We start from the raw sequence: 22,594 nt of genomic DNA on the forward strand, positions 1-22,594 counted from the left end.
TAAAACCTTTAAAAATATATATAATTTTAAAGGAATAATTAGTCCTTTTGAACATATGTGGCCTCTGTTGCTCTGGGGACTTGGGTTTCATTTCCAATCTTTGACATTGCTGTAACTCAGCTTTTTAATTTTAATGTTTCATATTTTATTTTTCACAGGTTTCGTTATATTATCCTGAAGCAGAAGTTTTTAGAAGCTTTGTGTGTTAACAATGCAATGTCAGCAGAAGATGAGCCCCAGCATGTAAGATTTTTATTCCTGAAGGTTTGCGCCATAGTCTTGTTTCAGTCATAAGTATTTTATTCACTAAAACAAAAGATTAGTATCATGAATTTTCAAAGTTTTTATGAGGTAGGATGGGGTAAGATTTACTCTTTTGCAGCTGTAGTACTTTCAATCTGTAATGCTTCCAAGATTTAGACAAAGATGATAAATGAATGGGCTGGCTGGTTGGCGGGTGTGTGCTCTTCTCTTGTTTAAGGTGATTTAGGTTGCAATAGATGTTTGACTTAAAGATGATGCTACGTTGTTCCTTTTTTCTTATTACAGAAATGGATTATGTTTACTTTCTTTTTCTGTTTTTTTTTTCAGTATTTACATTGATCCAGAGATGTTTTTTTTCCCTCCAAGTTTTTATTAAATTCCAGTTAGTTAACATACAGTGTAATATTAGTTTCAGGTACAGAATCCAGTGATTCATAACTTACATACAATATCCAGTGCTCAGCACAACAGAGGTGGTTTTTGATAAAATCTTCATGCCTTTATGACAATTTAAATTTAATGATACGAAGGATTTTTTTTAAACATTTCTTTCTTTATTTTTTTTTTTTAGAAGATTTTGTTTATTTATTTGAGAGAGAGTGAGCACGAGCACAGGGAGGGGCAGAGGGAGAGCGAGAAGGAGAAGCAGACTCTTCACTGAGCTTGATTCCAGGACCCTGAGATCAGGACCTGAGCCAAAGTCAGACGCTTAACTGACTGAGCCACCCAGGTGCCCCATGAAAGGTTTTTTGGTTAGAAAGTTATTTTTAAAGTTTTAATAATAGTGTTGTTTCATCCAAACCAAGGAAACTTATTAAGTGCCAGTAAGTGTTCATTGAAATAAACTCAAAAGATATTACGATGAGGACTTTCATGTATAATAGAGAAATGTTTGCCAGATAATGATGTTTAAATGTGGAAAGAACTCTGGAATGTAAGTCAGAGGACCTAATTTTTATTTTGTCTTTGTCACTAACCAACTACATTACTTCAGTTAAATCTGCTACCTTTTTCCATATGTAAGATGAAGAAAGGTGGATACATAAGCTCTAAGATTCCTTACATCATTAAAAGCTTATGGTTCTAAGAAAATATTCAGTATACAAATTATTGTAATCTGTCTCTCAGCTAAGCTTCCTTTATTCTATCTTCATTCTGTTTTTGTAGTAAATGAACTGTAAATGTTCTTCTTTTTCTTTTAATTTGCTTTCTTTCTCCACACAAATTTCTCTTATGGCAAGTTTGAGAATGGCTCTTTTGCTTTTTGGGTAAGCTGGAGTGATAGCAAGCTATATAAACAATTGAATATTGGCATGCTTCAGTTTTCATTTCTAGAGAACTCAATTATTCTTGACTTTAAAAAATTATGCATTTGAGGGGCGCCTGGGTGGTTCAGTCGTTAAGCGTCTGCCCTCGGCTCGGGTCGTGGTCCCGGGGTCCTGGGATCGAGCCCTGCATCGTGCTCCCTGCTCTGCGGGAAGCCTGCTTCTCCCTCTCCCACTCCCCCTGCTTGTGTTCCCTCTCTCACTGTGTCTCTCTCTGTCAAATAAATAAGTAAATTCTTTAAAAAAAAAAATTATGCCTTTGAGAATGATAGTCTGAAGCCTGAACTAGAACACTATTTTTATAGGAGGAGTTTAAGTCACTAATTAACCAAATTATTTAATATTTTTATTTCAATAATGAAAAACATTTTGATTCTTGACTTGAAAGTTGTTATTAAATATCTTGCAAGTTATGTGAGTATTCTGTGACACTAGAGTTTATCCTTTTGCAGTTGAATAGTTTATGAAAGTTTGTAAAGTATCTTTGTATTTGAATAAAATACTCTTGTTTTTTTATCTCACAGCATCTCTCTTTATAGTGATCACTTAAATTTTTCTTACAGCTGGAATTTACCATGCAAGAAGCTGTGCAATGTTTGCATGCCCTAGAAGAGTACTGTCCTTCTAAAGATGATTATAGCAAGCTCTGTTTGCTTTTGACTTTGCCTCGTCTGACCAATCATGCTGAATTTAAGGACTGGAATCCCAGCACTGCACGAGTTCACTGTTTTGAAGAGGCTTGTGTCATGGTTGCAGAATTCATTCCTGCTGATAGGAAGCTAAGTGAGGCAGGTTTTAAAGCAAGTAACAATCGTTTATTTCAGCTTGTAATGAAGGGTCTACTTTATGAATGCTGTGTAGAATTTTGTCAAAGTAAAGCAACTGGAGAAGAAATTACAGAAAGTGAAGTACTTCTTGGCATTGACCTTTTGTGTGGTAATGGTTGTGATGACTTGGATCTGAGTTTATTGTCATGGCTTCAGAATCTCCCATCTTCTGTCTTCTCTTGTGCTTTTGAACAGAAAATGCTTAATATTCATGTTGACAAACTTCTGAAACCTACAAAAGCTGCATATGCTGATCTTTTGACTCCTCTTATCAGCAAACTTTCTCCCTATCCATCATCTCCAATGAGAAGGCCTCAATCAGCTGATGCCTATATGACCCGATCTCTGAATCCTGCTTTAGATGGCCTCACTTGTGGACTAACCAGTCATGATAAGAGAATCTCAGACCTTGGAAACAAAACTTCTCCAATGTCACACTCCTTTGCTAACTTCCATTATCCAGGTGTGCAAAACCTCAGTAGAAGTCTCATGCTTGAGAATACAGAATGTCACAGTATTTACGAAGAATCCCCTGAACGGTAAGTATTTGCTCATAAAAATTAGAAAATATTCACAAGTGTGAGGGGCACCTGGGTGGCTCAGTCAGTTGGGTGGCTGCCTTCAGCTCAGGTCATGATCCCAGGGTCCTGGGATGGAGCCCTGCATTGGGCTCCCTGCTCAGCAGAGAGCCTGCTTCTCCCTTTCCCTCTGCCTGCCGCTCTGCCTACTTGTGCTCTCTCTCTGTCAAATAAATAAATTAAAAAAAAATCTTAAAGAAAAAAAAAATATTCACAAGTGTGAGATTGTGTGTTTGTGTGTGTGTGTGTGTGTTTAATGTTCAAGTTCCTTTATTTTAAAATTTTTTTTAGAGAGAGAAGGATGGGGAGGGGCAGAGGGAAAGGGAGAGAGAGAGAATCCTAAGCAGGCTCCACACCCAGCACAGAGCCCAACGTGGGGCTTGATCTCACAGCCCTGAGATCATTTTCTGTTAAGTTGCTATGAGATTGCAGAGGAGGGGGTTGTGATATCTTGTTTAATGTTCCTTAAAGAGAAGGGAGCATTTTAGGATGTTAAGTGAGGGGACTTCCTAAAGCCTCAGGTGACTTCTTAAGGCATCTTATTGCTCTAATTGAAAGATAAAGATGATATCTAGTCATGAAAATGGATGAGTATAACTTAATATAGGAGCTTCCTATTATCTAAATCCTAAAGGAATAGAAAGTCTTGAGCATTGGTAGAGACTATCTTAAACTTACCCTGGACTTTCCAATCTCTTTAAAGAAAATTTTCATTGTTTGGAATGTTGAACTTCAGTTCTGGGTGAACTGCTGATATTCTTCTGAGTACACAAGATGATCAGAACTTCTTGCTCAGTATAATGAATGACATGTTTGGACTTGTACACCAGTGGGATTGTGTGGAAAAGAGACACACAAAAATCCAACTAGATCTGACTCTACATGTGCTCTTCCCTATGTAAAGAAAGTAGTAGAAATTTGAGGACTGACTGGATAAAGATGTAAAGAAGTGGAGTGTAAGTTACTAGATTATAGAATAAACAGAGGTAAAAAATGACGTATCAGAAAGTGAGTAATACATGTGTTATTAGCTGAGCAGTAGCAGTAACCCAGAAAACATCTGTCATGCTTGTGAAATTGGAAGACTTATTTATGAGGCCAAGCAGTGTGGAATAATGAATAGAACATGATCTTTGGAATCAGACTTGGGTTTGAACAATAGCTTTGCCATTTAGTAGTTGTATGACCTTGAGACCCGTCCTTAATCTCTCTGAGCCTAAATGACCTCCTCTATAAAATAGGGTATTGACTTGCAAACTGAGATAAAGCTCCTAGCAGAGTGGCAAGTATGTGAATGATGCTTTGTAAATATAAATTTCTCCCCTTCTGAGTGTCATACTCCTGGTAAGGACAATATGTCAAAAGGACTGCTAATAACATGCTATGGGAGGGCTTCTGTGCTGTGGATAAAGTGTAAAAATTTACTTTGGAAAGAGTTAACCTTGTTTTTAAAAAATATTTGAGGTGTAATTTAAAATTATTGGGAAGCTTAATTAGATAAATTATGTTGAAGATGCCACATGAAGAAACCTCTTATTTGTGGTAATTCATGTTTGACGTCAATATTTGTTTAAAAATATTTGAGTGTCTACTCTGTGCTAGCACCATGCTGCATCCTGGGTATAGTGATTGAGTTACTGTGGTGAATAAGAAGATAACACACAAAAGATTGGGCGCCTGGGTGGCTCAGTTGGTTAAGCGACTGCCTTCGGCTCAGGTCGTGATCCCGGAGTCCTGGGATCGAGTCCCACATCGGGCTCCCGGCTCGGCGGGGAGCCTGCTTCTCCCTCTGACCCTATCCCCTCTCATGCTGTTTCTCTCTCTCTCTCTCAAATAAATAAATAAAATCTTTATTAAAAAAAAAAGATAAAACACAAAAGAAAGGTTTATAAGAGAGTATGTAGTGTTTTGTAAAGACAGCTTTTCACTCAAACATAAACTCAAAAAGGAAGAAAAATCAGTTGAAATATATAAGCTTTGGCTACTCAGTGTAACAGTCTCAAAATTAAATGGCAGAAATAGAAAAATTCTTAGGAATGGGTCAGCATTGGATTTGGAGCCTGAAGATCTGGATTCAAATCCTAGTTTTATTTACCCACTATGTAATTTTAGGAAAATCACTTTGTTCCTCATCTGTGAAATGGGAGTTACAATCTATTTCATAAGTTACTGTGCAAGTTAAATGAGATAATGCATGTGGAAATGCTATATAAATTGCAAAATTCATTATAAAGGTCATTTTATTCTATCTCTATACAGTTAATAACTCTTAGAAAATCTGTCTTGTGGACATAAAATGGGACCTCTTATGGTCATTAGCAGGTTACAGCACTGACTGGTAGCCAAAAACTTTTCCCAAGACTTTCTACTTCCTCCTCTGGGTTCATGTGTGATTATGTAAGTTGATATATTTATAGGTTAGAAAGCTTCTATCCAATGGTGCCTTTGTGAGGATGACTAGCTCTGCTTCCTGAACCCTAGACCTGTAATTTGTTATGTCTTACATACTTCTACCTGGAGAGGCCATTATGAAGCCATCTCATAATCAGATTCCTTCAAGGCAAAGATCATTTTACTTTTGTACCTGTTCCCATGGTGCCTTATGCCAATAGGTAAATGTCTGTGGTATTCATCATCTTTGGGTGATGTTAGTCATTAAAAATTTTGAACAAAGTAACCACGAAAAGTAGAAATTGCTAGTGTTTAGAAGAATATTAGGAACAACCTGACATAAGATATTAAGCTTACTAATTAGTATACATTAAAAATTTTGGAAAGATGTATATTTAGCTTTTATGTTAAGTGCAAATAAGCCAAAGACAGTCTTTTAATAAAATCTTAACAGTTCTTAAAATTTTGTTGAAACATTGGAGGGGAAAAAATTAATGTTTGGATAAGAAAGTCACAGATTAAGGTACATGAAGAGAATTCAGGCATTAGGTCATCCAGCTTATTATTCAGTTCAATTTATAGATGAAGCTGAGCCACAGAGAATGTAAGTGATTTTCGCAAGACCACACACCTTGTTTTAGACTGGAGCCGCTACCCTCCTTGCTTAATAATCCAGTGTACTTCTGTTATAAGCACATTCTATTTAAAAAAAAACAAAAAAAAAACTCTTACATAGTACCCTTAAGAGAAGAAAAGAAGATTTAAAAATCTATTTTTGCACATTTGATAAACATTTAGATTAAGTATTCATTGTGTTAATTAAAATTTCTCTAACTAGAATATATTTTCCTTCACCCCTACCTCTTCCTGTTTGTTTTTTGCACCTTTCTGGAAGAAGTGATACACCCGTTGAGGCACAGCGGCCTATTAGCAGTGAAATCCTGGGCCAGAGTTCAGTTTCAGAAAAAGAGCCTGCAAATGGAACACAGAATCCAGGACCAGCTAAGCAAGAAAAAAATGAGGTAATATTTAATATACCTAGTGTCTTTTAGAATTATTCTCTGTGGAAGAAATAAAAGTGTTTGCTTGGATAGAATATAAAAGGAATTTTCCAATATTTGGAAGTAGGTGAGAGAATATCTAGACTTTCTTATTAAGTTATTTTCTCCCTTTTTCCTTAAAGATATATGGTATTTTTAGTTGTCATGTATTTTGGAGCATTTTTAACAGGTGAATTTATTAACAATCTAAAATACCACAGTTTACATTAATCTTACATATTTCAGGACTCAAGTAATTAAACTCACATTAAATGTGGATAGCTTGTATTTTTAAGACATATCTTACTAATTAGATTTAATGAACAGGAAATTATGACATTTATAATATAAAATACTTTAATCCAAGTTTTTAGAATTCCAAATTATTTTTCTGTGGTGATTTGGAAAAGAAATTGTATTATAAAGGAGAGTATAAATTTTCTTATATGGTATGCCACTTAGAAGAAGTGAAGAGGTAGTTTTAATAAGTTCAATAAATTTTTTTGTCTTCAACTAAATATTAAGAATGAAGTAGAAAAATTACTATTAAAAATACATATGAATATGCACCAAACAACAGAACCCCAAAATCTATGAAGCAAACATTGGCAGAGTTGAAGGGAGATATAATAGTTGGAGACTTCAATACCCCACTTAATGGGTAGAACATCTAAACAGAAGGTCAATAAGCATACAGAGTACTTGAACAATACTATAAACCAACTAGACCCAACAGACATCTATAGAACAACAATATTATTGCTTTGGAGGATGCACCTTTTTTTCACCCAGAGGTGCCTGTATCAGTCTTTATACAGGAAGTTGTTTTCTTAGACACCTCAGGTCTGTGTTAGTATTCCAAGTGTTGGTAAGTTTATGAATATGTGAATACTAACAATATGTGAATGCAAATATATAAAGTGATACAAGAAAAAAAGAACAGTCCAACACTAGCAGAATACACATTCTTCTCAAGTGCACATGTAGCATTCTTCAGGATAGAGTGTATGTTAGGACCCAAAACAAATAAATTTTAAAAGATTGAAATCATATGAAATATCTTCTCTGACTACAATGGAATGAAGCTAGAAATTAATAACAGAGGGAAAATTGGAAAATTCACAAATTTGTAAAAATTGACGCACTCTTAACTGATGGGTCAAAGAAATCAAAAGGGAAATTAGAAAATACCTAGAGACTAGAGACTAATAAAAATGAACACAACATATCAAAGCATACAACATTCCAAACTTATGAGATACAGCAAAAGCAGTGCTCAGGGGAAGTGTATAGCTGTAAATGACTACATTAAAAAAGAAGAAAGATCTCAAATCAATAACCTAACTTTATACCTTGAGGAACTGGAACAAGAAGAACAAATTATATCAGAAGGAAGAACGTAATAAAGATTAGAGGGGAGAAAAATAGAGAAGAGGAAAACAGTAGAGAAAATCAGTAAAACCACAAGTTGGTTCTTTGAAAAGATCAGCAAAATTGACAAGTGCTTAGTTAGACCAAGAAAAGAGAGAGAGAGAGGCACACACAAATAAGTAAAATCAGAAATGGATAATACATTTTTTTGTATTATAATATGTATTGTAATACATATTATTTACAATAATAAAGTGGATTATAAGAGAATACTATGACCAATTGTAAGCCAACAAATTAGATAACCATGTTGAAATGGACAAATTCCTAGAAATCACAAATTACCTAAATGACTCAAGAAGGGTGCCTGGGTGGCTGAGGTGGTTAAGCCTCTGCCTTCGGCTCAGATCATGATCCCAGGGTCCTGGTATCGAGTCCCACATCGGGCTCCCTGCTCAGTGGAGAGTCTGCTTCTCCCTCTCCCTCTGCACCTCCCCCTGCTCATGCGCTCTCTCTCTGTATCTCTCTGTCTCAAATGAATAAATAAAAAAAAAAAAATCTTAAAAAAAGACTCAAAAAGAAATAGAAAATTTCAACAGACCTATACCGAATCAGTAATCAAAAAGCTTCCAGCAAAGAAAAATCTAGGATCAGATAGCTTTATGGGTGAGTTCTACCAAACATTGAAGAAGGGTTAACATCAGTCCTTCTCAAAATCTTCCAAAAGTGTGTAAGAGGAAGGAATACTTCCTAACTCATTCTGAGGCCAGCATTACCCTAATATCAAGTCCAGATGTAGACATTACATGAAAAGAAAACTACAGACCAGGGCACCTGGGTGGCTCAGTCAGTTGAGCATCCAACTCTTGATTTCAGCTCAGGTCATGATCTTAGGGTTGTAGGATCAAGCCCCATGTTGGGCTGTGCACTCTGCATGGAGTCTGCTTGAGATTCTCTTTCTCCTTCTGCTCCTCCCCCCATGTGCATGCTCTCTCTCTCTTTCTCAAAATAAAATCTTAAAGGAAATCTACAGACCAATATTTTTCATAAATAGAAGCAAAAATCCTTTAACAAAATACTAGCAAACCAAATTCATCAGCATATTAAAAGGATTATGTACCCTGACCAAGTGGATTTATCCCAGAATGCAAGGTTGGTCCAACATTAAAAAAAAAAATCAGTGTAATATTATCACATTAATAGAATGAAGAACAGAAAAACATCTGGCCATCTCAGTTGATGCAGAAAAGGCATTTGACAAAATCAAACACTCTTTCATGATAAAAGCTCTCAGAAAACTAAGAAAATGGAATTTCCTCAGCACAGTAAAGTTCATTTATGAAAACCCCAAGCTAATGTCATACTCAGTGGTGAAAAACTAAAAGCTTTCCCCCTAAAATCAGGAACAAAGACAAGGATGCCTGTTTTTACCACTGCTCTTCAACATTTACTGGAAGTTCTAGCTAGGGTGATTAGACAGAAAAAAGAAATAAAGCCATCCAGATTGGAAAGGAAGTAAAGCTAATCTTTATTTATAGATGACATAGTTCTATTTATAGAAAATCCCAAGGAATTCATAAGAAAGCTACTAGAGTTTACAAACAAGTTCAGCAAAGTTACAGTGTACAAGAACAACACATAAAAGTCAGTGTGGGCTTCTACACTACCAGCATTGAACAATCTGAACAGGAAATTAAGAAAACAATTCCATTTGGGGCGCCTGGGTAGCTCAGTCATTAAGCGCCTGCCTTCAGCTCAGATCATGATCCCAGGGTCCTGGGATCGAGCCCCGCATTGGGCTCCCTGCTCAGCGGGAAGCCTGCTTCTCCCTCGCCCTCTCCCACTCTCCCTGCTTGTGTTCCCTCTCTCGCTGTGTCTCTCTCTGTCAAATAAATAAATAAAATCTTAAAAAAAAAAAAAGTGGAAAATAATGTGTTGGTGGAGAAGTGGAGAATTTGAACCCTCATACGTTGTTGATTTGAATGTAAAATGGTGCACTTTGGATTGGTGGTACCTTAAATATAGAATTAAATATAGCTAAAACATAGCTTAAATATAGCTGAATATTGAATTACCATATACCCCAGCAATTCCACTAATCCACTCTAAAGCATTGAAAGCAGGACTCAAACAGATATCTTTACATCCATGTTCATAGCAGCATTATTCATGGTAGTCAAAATGTAGATATAACCCAAGTGTCCATCCACAGATTAATGGATAAACCAAAGTGACATATCCATTCAATGGAATATTATTCAACCACAAAAAGGAATGAAATGCTGACATATGCTACAACATGGATGAACTTTGAAGACATCATGCTAAGTGAAATAAGCCAGACAGAAAAGGACAAATACTATATAATTCCACTTATATCAGATATCTGAAATTGGCAAAATCATAAAGTAGAATAGAGGTTACCAGGAACTTGGTGGAGGAAGAAATGGGAAATTATTGCTTAATGGTTACAGAGTTTCTCTGTAGGTTGATGAAGAATTTTGGAAATAGTGGTGATTATTGCACAATGTTGTGAGTATAATTAATGCCACTGAATTGTACACATAAAAATGGTTGAAATGATGAATTTTCTATTTTACCAACAATAAAAAATTTAAAAGGATATATAGATAATTTTGTCTCAGAGTTATTGCTATAAGTTATGAAGTAGAGGAGGATTGTTACTACTTCCTGGAAAAGGGGAGACGGTTTTAGCTTTAGGTAGCTGTATAAGACTCTTCATTAAGCTTATTATCAGTGTGGGCCAATTTTAGAGATGATTGACTTGTTCCAGGGTAACCCCAGTTCACATGATCCATGTAATATGACCGGACCCCAGTTGGCAGGGGAGTCTTTCTTTGCCAATATTGGAATTTACTAAATACCTAAGTCCTGTAAGTTTGGGTGCTATATGGTTCTTTTAGAAGAACAAAGTAGAAATGTTGAGATTAAGTTTACTATCCATTTTATTCCACTTTCTTGTGAAAGGCATTTGAAACCTGAATTATTAAAGTATTGTTTTTGAGGGAAATTTTTAAAGTTTTTCTCTAGAGTAACCTATTAAACCATTTACATGCTCAAATTAAGTGTTGGACAAAGTCAGTATTGTGTTTATTAAATACTAATGTAGTCTTTCAGTATTTTTTTTCAAGCAGTACAGATCTAATTCCATGACCCCTTGTGACTGCTTTAATTTGTATTTTTATTTTGAGTTTGTCAAAGATCCAGGATGACCATTCATTTTGGTCAGTCTCTTGTTTAGAATAAAGCAAATTAACTCATCTACTTGACTATAAAAACTCATGGATACTATATTATTTTTCAAAGAGCGATGTATTAAGTGTTTTCTAATTGTTAAATATAGCTACTTGTATATTTCATCCAGTGTTTATAGAAGTTACTGTTGGGTAGGGACATATATTTAATCATAGTCTGCTCAAATATATTACTTTCTCTAATATTTTTAAGCTTCGAGATTCAACAGAACAATTTCAAGAATATTATAGGCAAAGATTACGCTATCAACAGCATTTAGAACAGAAGGAGCAACAACGACAGATATACCAACAAATGCTGCTTGAGGGAGGTGTGAATCAGGAAGATGGTCCTGATCAGCAGCAAAATCTTACGGAACAATTCCTTAATAGGTATGTCTTTCAGTCACTTTTTAAAATATAAAGTATTAAGGAGGGCATGTATTGCATGGAGCACTGGGTGTTATACGCAAACAATGAATCAGGAACACTACATCAAAAAGTCATGATGTAATGTACGGTGACTAACATAACATAATAAAAAAAATTATTTCAAAGCTATTGAAAGCATGCAGTGACTGCTACTTTCCACATATAGTTTGATATTTTAGAGCATTTTACGTGTTTCAAGTAATGGGGAGTTACGGAATATCTTCCTTCCACAGCATTCTGAGTGTTCATCTAATTTTGTTCTTCCTCCCTTTAAACCTTTTTTCACTTCTAAGCAACGAGAGCAGAAGTGTGGTGGTTCAGCTCACAGCTGGAAGCAGATAGCCAGGTGGATCCAGCTATCCCAGGGTTGCTGAGATCCTAGGGATCCTAGTTACTTAGCTTCTTTTTGCTTGTTTCTTCATCTACTTCACAGAATATCCATGAAGATTAAATGAGTTAATCTATGCAAAGTGCTTAGAATAGCACCTGGCATATAGTAAGCACTATGTTAAGTGTTCACTATTGTTTTTGTTATTTTGGGTCCTTAACTTTCAGATTCTTTAGAATTCAATATATTAAAATTATTTTCTTAAAATTTCTGCCAAGACAGTATGCACTTATATTGTTTTTAATTATAGGAGGTATGTGTGTATGTGTATAGATAGATAATAATGTGTCTTTTTAAAAATCAATAAACTAGAATATGTATATTTAAATGAGCAAAAGGTTGTTAGAAGATTAAATGAGTTAATATATAAAAAATTACTTAGAATAATTCCTGGCATACAGGAAATGTACCATAAATGTAGGTTATTATTGTAATTATGATTAGGCAATGTAGTAGTGACTGTCAGTTCTTTACTTGATTCAATAATACTGGAAGTAATCTGCTTGATACTCTGAGGGTTGTGCAAGCCAGCCTGAAATTGATTCTGTCTTCAAACTTTCACACAAGGAATGGTTATAGTGGTAATCTAAAGAGTCTAAATACGCTTCTGAACATTGCATTTGAGGATCATTTTCTTACCACCTCTGATAAGTCAGTGGCTTATCAGAATTATCCTATTTTGATGAACTGCCATTTCTGGTTCTTAGATGTCTTCTTCATATCCATAAAGGCCATGGTTGCAGTTGGATTTCCTCACCATTTATTTTTCAGTGCAAGCAGATTAGCTAGCATTAAATCAGAAGATAAAGTGGCAAGGTTCTGTGATCCTAATAGTGGTAAGGGATGTACTTCCTCAGAAAAAAAAGTTAAACTGTTCAAGATGGTTTGTCCTTCCTTTAAAGACAATTATAAATAAAATTCAAATTATTGTTATTTAGCTTTTGTAAATTTCATATAAATTCTCTGTTGTTCTTGTCTCTTACCTGTTTTTTTCTAACCCTTTAATATAATACTTTTATTCAACCCTTTTTTTCTAGGCCCTTAGTTTTATATATCTGAGCCAGTACCAGGACTTTTTTTTTTTTTTTTAAGATTTTTATTATTTACTTGACAGAGAGAGACACAGCGAGAGAGGGAACACAAGCAGGGGGACTGGGAGAGGGAGAAGCAGGCTTCCCGCGGAGCAGGGAGCCCAATGTGGGGCTCGATCCCAGGACCCTGGGATCATGACCTGAGCCGAAGGCAGACGCTTAACTGACTGCCACTCAGGTGCTCCCTCTTCTATATATTAAGAATGTGATTAAGTTTTCATTTTAATGTAATTGCATTGTTTTATTTTATAGGTCCATTCAAAAGCTTGGTGAATTAAATATTGGAATGGATAGCCTTGGTAATGAGGTGTCAGCGCTCAATCAGCAATGTAACGGGAGCAAAAGCAATGGATCTAATAATTCTTCTCTAACTAGTTTTGCTACACCACCCCAAGACTCTAGTCAGAGATTAACACCTGATGCTTCAAATATTCACACAAGCACCCCGCGTAATCCTGGATCAACAAATCACATACCTTTTCTTGAGGAATCACCTTCTTGTGGAAACCAAATGTAAGTACTTTAATTTGTAAAACCTGGAAATAATAACGTCCTATTAATGATTGGAAACCTAGAAAGTTGAACTTCTCTTTGGAGCCTTACAAATAAAAGTTTTTGGAGCTCATTACACACCAAATCTTTTTCTAATCTGTCTTTATCCGTATTCTCTTCTACTAACTTCTAAATTTCTTAGGAGTCTTTGTTCTCCTATTTTTATTTTTGCTTTCTCACTAACACTAAGACAATTCTATTTTTTTATAAGTCATTTTACTCAGAGATCTTACAGTTTTATCTTCTCCCTGATTTTCTTTCTTCTTGCCATTGATACCTTTCAACCAATAATATTTTAATTCACAGACTTTGAGGGCAGAAGATTTTTTTTTTTTTTTTTTAAAGATTTTATTTATTCATTTGTCAGAGAGAGAGACAGAACACAAGCAGGGGGAGAGGCAGGCAGAGGGAGAAGCCGGCTCCCTGCCTAGCAAGGAGCCCAATGTGGGACTCGATCCCAGGACCCTGGGATCATGACCCGAGCCGAAGGCAGCCGCTCAACCGACTGAGCCACCCAGGCGTCCCGAGGGCAGAAGATGTTTTATAACATGTTGGGATGGTTGCAGCAAAACCATCTTGGCAGCTCTGGCAGTTACTGCAATTAAAGACATCTTGCATATTTATGTTTTCACTAATCAGGGAAGATTTTTTATCTTGCTATCCTTAGTAAACAAGTGTTAATTTATGCAGTAGGAATAGTTAAGGAGTATGTTCTTCATCTATTCTTTTTTTTTTTAAGTTTTTAATCACCCAGTGCTCATCCTCACAAGTGCACTCCTTCATCCCCATCACGTGTTTCACCCTTCCCCTTGCTACCCACCTCCTCTCTGGTAACCATTAGTTCCCTATAGGTAAGAGTCTGTTTCTTGGTTTGTCTCTTTTTTCCCCTTTGCTCATTTGTTTTGTTTCTTAAATTCCACATATGAGTTTCTTCATCTCTTCTTTTTTTTTTTTTTTTTAAGATTTATTCATTTATCAGAGCACAAGCAGGGAAGCAGCAGGCAGAGGGAGAAGCAGGCTTCCCGCTGAGCAGGGAGCCCAATGCGGGACTCTATCCCAGGACCCTGGGACCATGACCTGAGCCGAAGGCAGACGCTAAACCGACTGAGCCACCGAGGTGTCCCTTCTTCATCTATTCTTAACATCAGACACCTTTGAGAGTGTATAATTTGGCCTTCGGATGCTTACAGAAATTAGATTGGCCTTATAAATTTTGTATCAAAAATTCTGGTTTTATATTTAAGAACAAGTTTATCTAATATTTACTTCCTTATTACAGTTTCTGTAACTGTATTTTTGTACTCTGCAAACTAGAACTCAAATTTTAAAATTGATTTTTATTTTTATTTATTTATTTTTTAAAGATTTTATTTATTTGACAATGAGAGAGAGAGACAGAGAGCAAGCACAAGAAGGGGGAACGGCAGGCAGGGGAGAAGCAGGCTCCCCGCTGAGCAAGGCCCCCGATGTGGGACTCGATCGCAGGACCCTGGGATCATGACCCGAGCTGAAGGCAGCCGCTTAACCAACTGAGCCACACAGGCGCCCCTGATTTTTTTTTTTAAATTAAAGTAACATACGTACATGTTTTAAAAAGACAACACTTTGAGGCTATCTTATCCATCTTTGTCTATGATTTCTATTTCTGGTAGGCTGCTATTTTCAACCCAGCTAGCTGTTTCTTGTGCTACATATCTCCATATTTCTGAATAACGTGCTTCTGTTACTATGTTTATTATCTGTTGCTTCCCTGCCAGTTAGATTTAGCTACCATACTCCTCACCCACAATACATTCACTTTGTCTACTCTTTCTTTCCAATATATCAATTGGGTGGCTCAGTCATTAAGCGTCTGCCTTCAGCTCAGGTCATGATCTCAGGGTCCTGGGATTGAGCCCCACATCCGGCTCCCTGCTCCGCGGGAAGCCTGCTTCTCCCTCTCCCACTCCTCCTGCTTGTGTTCCCTCTCTCGCTGTGTCTCTCTCTGCCAAATAAATAAAATCTTTAAAAGTAAAATAAAATCAGTAATCAGTGTTAACATTACCATGGCCATGTAAATGTTATTTACATCTGAGTCATGTAATATAATATGATTATGTTTTCTTTTCATACAACTTTTATTTTTCATGGAGACATTAATTGCCTCATTTTTTTGTGTCTTTGTATGTGTGCACGTACTTAATTTTCTTAGTACCTCTCACTAAACTAAACTCTCTGTTGATCGCTTGACAAAACTGTAAAATCCTAAAACTTCTCTCATTGTAGTATAAAGTATCAGGTAGTTGTCTCTTTTCCATTTATCCCCCCTGGGAGACATCCTCCAGGATCACTCTTGCTTCACTTTATATTATTACCTCTGGGCCATCTTATTCAGGCCTGAGAGTCCTGAGACTTCCCTTCACCCTCTTCCTGGGAATTTCCTTTGCCTCTTCTCTGTATTGGATTACATGTTTTCAGGATCTCATGTAGTTTCCTAAAAATGGGCACATTAGAGGTAAAGTTTCTGAGACCTTGCATGTCTAAATATTTCCCATTTTATTTGTTAGTATAGCTGAGTATAGAGGTCTAGGATGGAAATCATTCCTTGGGGTTTCAAAGGTATTGCTACATGTTTCAGTGTTCTTGTTAAGAAGTCTGACGCTGTTGTGACCTGATCCTTTGTATGAAGACTGTTGCTTTTTCCATCTGGCATTTTTTAGGACTTTCTCTTCCCTGATGTTCTAAAAATTTCATGATGATATATATCAGAATAAGTCTATTTTCCTTCCATTCTTCTGGGTACTAATGGGTCCTTTTAGGCTAGAAACTTAAGTTCTGGGAAATTGCGAAAATATTTTTTATTTAGCAATTTCCTCACCTCCATTTTCTATTGGTTGTTTTCTACCATATTGTTATTTTCTAAGCTCTTATTCTCAAATTTTCCTTAAAAAAATTTTTTTTTAGGTCTCATTCTTGTTTCCTGGATTTATTATTTCCTCTTACATCTCTAAGAATTTAAATTATGTTTTTGTAGGTTTTGTTTCCTCCCTCCTTCCAAATTCCTTTTTCTGTTTTTTTTTAAGTTTTTATTTAAATTCCAGTTAGTTAACATACAGTATAATATTAGTTTCAGTTGTACAGTTTAGTGATACAACACTTACATGCAACACCCAGGGCTCATCATAGCAAGTGCACTCCTTAATCCCCATCACCTATTTATCCCTTCCCCCTACCCACTTCCCCTCTGGTAACCATCAGTTTGTTCTCTGTAGTTAGAGTTTGTTTCTTGGTTTACCTCTCTCTTTTTTCCCTTTACTTGTTTGTTTTGTTTCTTAAATTCCACATATGAGTGAAATCGTATGGTATTTGTCTTTTTCTGACTTATTTCACTTAGCATAATACTTTCTGGCTCCATCTACATTATTGCAAATGGCAAGATTTTATTCTTCTTTATTGCTGAATAATATTCCGTTGTGTATTCCACATTTTCTTTATCCGTTCTTCAAGCACTGGACACCTGGGCTGCTTCCATAATTTGGCTATTGTAAATAATGCTGCTATAAACATATCATTTTATATGCATGTATCCCTTTGAATTAGTGTTTTGCATTCTTTGGATAAATATCTAGTAGTGCAATTGCTGGGTTATAGGGTAGTTCTATCTTTAACTTCTTGAGGGAATCTTCATACTGTTTTCCAGAGTGGCTGCACCAGTTTGCATTCCCACCAACAGTGCAAGAGGGTTCCCCTTTCTCCACATCCTTGCCAACACCTGTTGTTTCTTGTGTTGTTGCTTTTTAGCCATTCTGACAGATGTGAGGTGATATCTCATTGTAGTTTTGATTTGTTATATCACAAAGCTATAGTGATCAAAACAGCATGGTACTGACATAAAAATAGACACATAGATCAAGAGAACAGAATAGAAAACCCAGAAATGAACCCACAACTATATAGTCAATTAATCTCTGACAAAGCAGGAAAGAATAACCAATGGGAAAAGGATAGTCTCTTTAACAAATGGTGTTGGGAAAATTGGACAACAACATGCAAAAGAATGAAACTGGACCAGTTTCTTGTACCATACACAAAAATAAATTCAAAATGGATTAAAGACCTAAATGTGAGATAAGAAACCATTAAAATCCTAGAGGAGAACACAGGCAGCAAACTCTTTGGATATTTGCTGTAGCAACTTCTTACTAGATATGTCTCCTGAGGCAAGGGAAACATGTTGAAAGCAAAAATAAACCATTGGGACTTCATCAAAATGAAAAGCTTCTGTACAGTGAAGGAAACAATCAGCAAAACTAAAAAGTAACCTTTGGAATTGAAGAAGATATTTGTAAATAACATATCTGATAAAGGGTTAGTATCCAAAATATATAAAATTCACTTACAAAATTCAACACCCCAAAAACAATCCAATTAAAAAATGAGCAGAAGACATACATACACATATTTCCAAAGACATACAGATGGCCAACAGACACATGAAGAAATACTCAATATCACTTATCAGGGAGATACAAACCAAATTCCTTTTTCTGTTGTTTTATTTTCTTTTTAAGATTTAATTTATTAGAGAGAGAGAGCTCGTGCACAAGCAGGGGGAGGGACAGAGGAAGAAGCAGACTCCCCACTGAGTGCAGAGCCTGACTTGAGGCTTGATCCCAGGACCTTGAGATCATGACGTGATCCGAAGTCAGACACTTTACCAACTGAGCCACCCAGGCACCCACTTTTTCTGTTTGTTTTAGTCTCTGGCTTTTATCTAGGAGGCTTTCTTCAAGTATCTGGAAATCTTTGACTATCTGTAAAGAGTGAGGCATAAAGAAAAAAAAAAGCTGACTGGGAGGAAGGCTATGTATATGATGGATCTGTCTCCATGACAAAAAGTGATTAAGGGGAAACATTGTTTTATTGAAGACTCTCAACTGTCAGTTTCTGTTAGTCTTTTCTCTTGGGTCAGGTAATTTTCCTAAAGAGCGATCCAAGTTCCTGCCTGGGTTAACATTTAAGCATAGCATCCAGGATTCTAGAACTCCACGGGGGAAAGCTACTTCACATCTCACTATAAAATTTTTAATCTCCTTTCCACTTTCTCACTCCCTCCTTTCAACTATGCTTGGTGTCACTGAGTCCCAGAGCCTCTGAATAAATGGCTTCAGAGAGTTACTTTGGGGTCAGTGTGGGTCATTTGCCAAAAAAATAAGTATTAGAGATTGAAAGGATCAATTTAGTTTCTGTTTTTATATTCAGAGTAAACTTTATTTGAATTTCTATTCATACAGCTCATCAGAACATTCGGTCATTAATCCACCTCTTGGAGATTCTTCAGGGAATCTATCAAGGTCAAGAGGGGAAGAGGTAATACTTTGGGGAAGAAATTTTCATTATTATTTTTATATATACCTGGAGATATTGCTAAGAAATTCTCAATTCATAGAACCATTTTTAGAAATAATCGTTATTGTTGATGATGTTATTTGTCTCGAGGTAGTTGAGCTTTCACTGGTTAAGTTGCCTCAGAAAATATTTGAAAGTATTCATTTTAATGGCCGAGGAGCAATCTTGGCTCATGAGTTGGGGCTGTGCACTACTCTCTGGTCCCTATGGTTAATTTGTTCAGATATTATTGGTATTTCTTTTGGGCTTCTCTTCAATGCAGCTGTTTTTGCTTTGGAACCAGACATCCTTCCCTAAACTACTATATAGCTTCATTCTATCTTATTTTCTTTAGCTCAAATTTTAACCTCATAGACAAAACCATTATTTCAGATGTTTATGGGGCCAAACAGGTAACATAAATGAATAAAATTGACTTACGTGATAAGCACATGAGAATATTTGTCCCTTGCACAAAGAAATATGCTTATCTAGTATTTCCAGTTCTTTTGGTTTTCAGGAAATTATAGGAATGTAGATTTTTATGTGAAATCTATTTTAAAAATAGAACAAGTTTCTTAAAATATTTAAACACACTAAAGAAGAGCAAATAAAGTTAATTGGTGGCTTTGCCACATCTGTTCTAAAGCAACCCTTAGTAATTATCATTAGTGTGCTATAGGCCATTTAATCAGTTAGTCATTTCCCTCTCTTTTTCTCTTATCTACCATTGCTGTTCATTTGGCAGTCACATTTCTTGTATGCAGGTTAATGGAAAATGTAGCATTTCTAATCAAATAAATTCAAATGAATAATAAAAGAATTTAATTCAATTATGTAAGACAGACATGGTATGACCTATCAGGTTTTCCCCTTATTCCCCCATGAGGATGTATTTATTGCATGAATACATAAAAGTTTGTGTAGGGAGAGGCATAATCTCTTCATTGATGTAGTCACTATGGGTCCTAGAGCTGAAGTGACTTGCCTTTGTGTGTGTACTTGACATCCATACTTCCGAAGGGCAGGATTTAGTTAGGTCTGTTGACTACACCCAATCTAGCGGTCCCTGTTCCAGGTCCAGTCCATTGTGGTCAGGGTAGCAGGGTAGTTTCAAATGATATTAATAGCAGGAGTCATCAGAGCTTTTATATAGCATTGCTTCAGCTTGCCTTCCTCAGAAGAGGACAGATAAGTTGACAGTTTAAAATAAAAATGAGGTTCAAATTAAATGTGATTAAAATCATTTTTATAATTTTAAAGGAGTATTTTACAATTTCAGTTTGAAATATTAAAGTATTCATTGCTGGAGATAATGGTAAACTATCCTCCCCCACCCCCACCCAAGTGGAAGTGGATTGAGTAATAGTCTTTTATACTTCCTACTTTTAGAAACACAAATGATATTATGTTAATTTTATTTTGTTTTTTATTTTATTTTATTTTTTAAAGATTTTATTTATTTGACAGAGACACAGCGAGAGAGGGAACACAAGCAGGGGGAGTGGGAGAGGGAGAAGCAGGCTTCCCGCCAAGCAGGGAGCCCGATGCGGGGCTCGATCCCAGCACCCTGGGATCATGACCCGAGCCGAAGGCAGACACTTAACGACAGCCACCCAGGCGCCCCGATATTATGTTAATTTTATAAAAAATATATATGTGGGCTGTTTTTTTCTTGATAGTTAAAGATAACTTTATATGAGAATGCATAGTCTTATGTTTTGTCATAGTAAGCAAAGAAAAACTTCAGTGGTTATGAGCTTTCTGAACTTAGTTCAGCAATGGGCAGCAAAAAAGGAAAAATTTGGGTTAATTTGGATTTGTCATTTAAAATAATACGTGATTATAGGTAGTGAACATAAAGTGATAAAGTGAATAATGCTGTTCAAATGAATTTAAAATGGGCTAAAGATGAATTCTTTCAAATTCATTTTTTTCATAAGTTGACTTTCATATTTATTCTTTCCACAGGATGACAAATCAAAAAAACAATTTGTTTGTATTAATACCCTAGAAGACACACAAGCTGTTAGAGCAGTGGCTTTTCATCCGAGTGGTGGTTTATATGCTGTAGGTTCAAATTCAAAAACTCTGAGAGTATGTGCCTATCCAGAAGTAATTGATCCAAGGTAAGGGTAGGTGGTTTGTACTATCATTCTTGCTTTAGTTTTTAATTTAGCTATATTGGTTCCTTTTTCAGAATTGCCATTCAGTAGTGTTTAATTTTTATTTCTTTTTATTAAGCTTTAAAATTTTTATTTTCAATGCTTAAGAAATATAAGAATCATTGACTAATTTTATTTATTTATTTTTTAAAAGATTTTTGTTTATTTATTTGACAGAGAGAGACACAGCGAGAGAGGGAACACAAGCAGGGGGAGTGGGAGAGGGAGAAGCAGGCTTCCCACTGAGCAGGGAGCCCAATGCAGGGCTCGATCCCAGGACCCTGAGATCATGACCTGAGCCGAAGGCAGACGCTTAACGACTGAGCCACCCAGGCGCCCCTCATTGACTAATTTTAGAAATTTTTGTCATAAAATGTTTTGATTAGGTCATGAATTAGATATGCAACTAGAAAGAATCTTTTGATCTGATCTATTTTCTAGATCAGTATTAAGCACCTTCTAGGTATTGGCTATTTATCAGTCTTTTTTTTCTGTTTTTAATTATGAAACTTCAAACATATACAAAAGTAGAGATTAGTACAGTGAAATGAAGTAATTGTCAAGATTTTTGTCCCATTTGCTTCATCCTTTTTGTTTGTTTGCTAAGGTATTTTAAGGTAAAATCCTAGATATGTCACTTCACCCTTTAGGATGAATCTCCAAAAACATGTACATTTTCTTACATAGATTTGATGTTATCATATCTAATAATTTCTTTAGTATCCTAATATTAGTCTGTGTTTTAAAGTGCAGGTAAGATGCTCTTACTCCACTAAACCAATGTCTGACTCCCATTAAAAGCCACACCCTCGAGGAGCATGGTTATTCAGGACGTTCCACAGCCATGCCTGCAGCTCCTCACCTACTACAGTGTCCATCCCGCTCAGTCTCCAGAACGTCTTGGGCTTCTCCCTGCTCGCCCCACAGACTGTTTCCCATACTGCACATTCAGCTGGCACTTTCCCTACAATATTTTATCTTCACTGGAGCTATTCTCCTGCCATCATCTTTTTCTGTAAAAATTCTTCCTGTCCTTTAAGACCTAGTACTTTGTACTGGACCAGAACACTTATACCTGCCTTACTGTGTGTGGATAGTCATGACATCAACCCTTGCCAGATTTGAAACTCCAGAAAGAGTTCTTACTTCTTTTATTTTTTATGGATCCCTTGCCTTCCCTCAGCCCCAATCAATTGCTCATATTTTTTTTTTTTTAAAGATTTTATTTGACAGAGAGAGAGAGAGAGACAGTGAGAGAGGGAACACAAGCAAGGGGGAGTGGGAGAGGGAGAAGCAGGCTTCCCGCCGAGCAGGGAGCCCGATGCGGGGCTCGATCCCAGGACCCTGGGATCATGACCTGAGCTGAAGGCAGATGCTTAACGACTGAGCCACCCAGGCGCCCCAGTTGCTCATATTATATGTTTAATGTTTTTTGAACTTTCTGAATTTGGAAGCATTAGTAACTCTTTTTTCATTCTTCTGTGTTTCTGAGTTAAAATCCATGAAAAATATGTGAAATGGAGACTTTTTAAAAAATAATCTTATTTCC

The 22,594-nt window shown here is 36.2% G+C and overlaps 1 protein-coding gene across 7 annotated transcripts in view; it reads left to right on the plus strand.

Moving 5' to 3' along the window:
* The window catches only part of WDR47 (WD repeat domain 47), a 55,891-nt gene that overhangs the window by 22,147 nt on the left and 11,150 nt on the right, over nucleotides 1–22,594 (plus strand). For 2 of the 7 annotated variants that reach the window (XM_032422060.1, XM_032422067.1), the window contains exons 4-10: nucleotides 159–264; nucleotides 2,153–2,955; nucleotides 6,281–6,407; nucleotides 11,265–11,443; nucleotides 13,214–13,474; nucleotides 18,787–18,862; nucleotides 20,852–21,009. In XM_032422060.1, coding sequence (XP_032277951.1) covers nucleotides 159–264; nucleotides 2,153–2,955; nucleotides 6,281–6,407; nucleotides 11,265–11,443; nucleotides 13,214–13,474; nucleotides 18,787–18,862; nucleotides 20,852–21,009 — 1,710 coding nt within the window. The remainder of the gene's footprint in view (nucleotides 1–158; nucleotides 265–2,152; nucleotides 2,956–6,280; nucleotides 6,408–11,264; nucleotides 11,444–13,213; nucleotides 13,475–18,786; nucleotides 18,863–20,851; nucleotides 21,010–22,594) is intronic. The other 5 variants (XM_032422070.1, XM_032422084.1, XM_032422078.1 and 2 more) reach the window with 3 other exon arrangements.

This window comes from Phoca vitulina, unplaced genomic scaffold (assembly GCF_004348235.1).
Source record: "Phoca vitulina isolate PV1807 unplaced genomic scaffold, GSC_HSeal_1.0 scaffold2, whole genome shotgun sequence".
In the NCBI taxonomy this organism is placed as follows: Eukaryota; Metazoa; Chordata; class Mammalia; order Carnivora; family Phocidae; genus Phoca; species Phoca vitulina.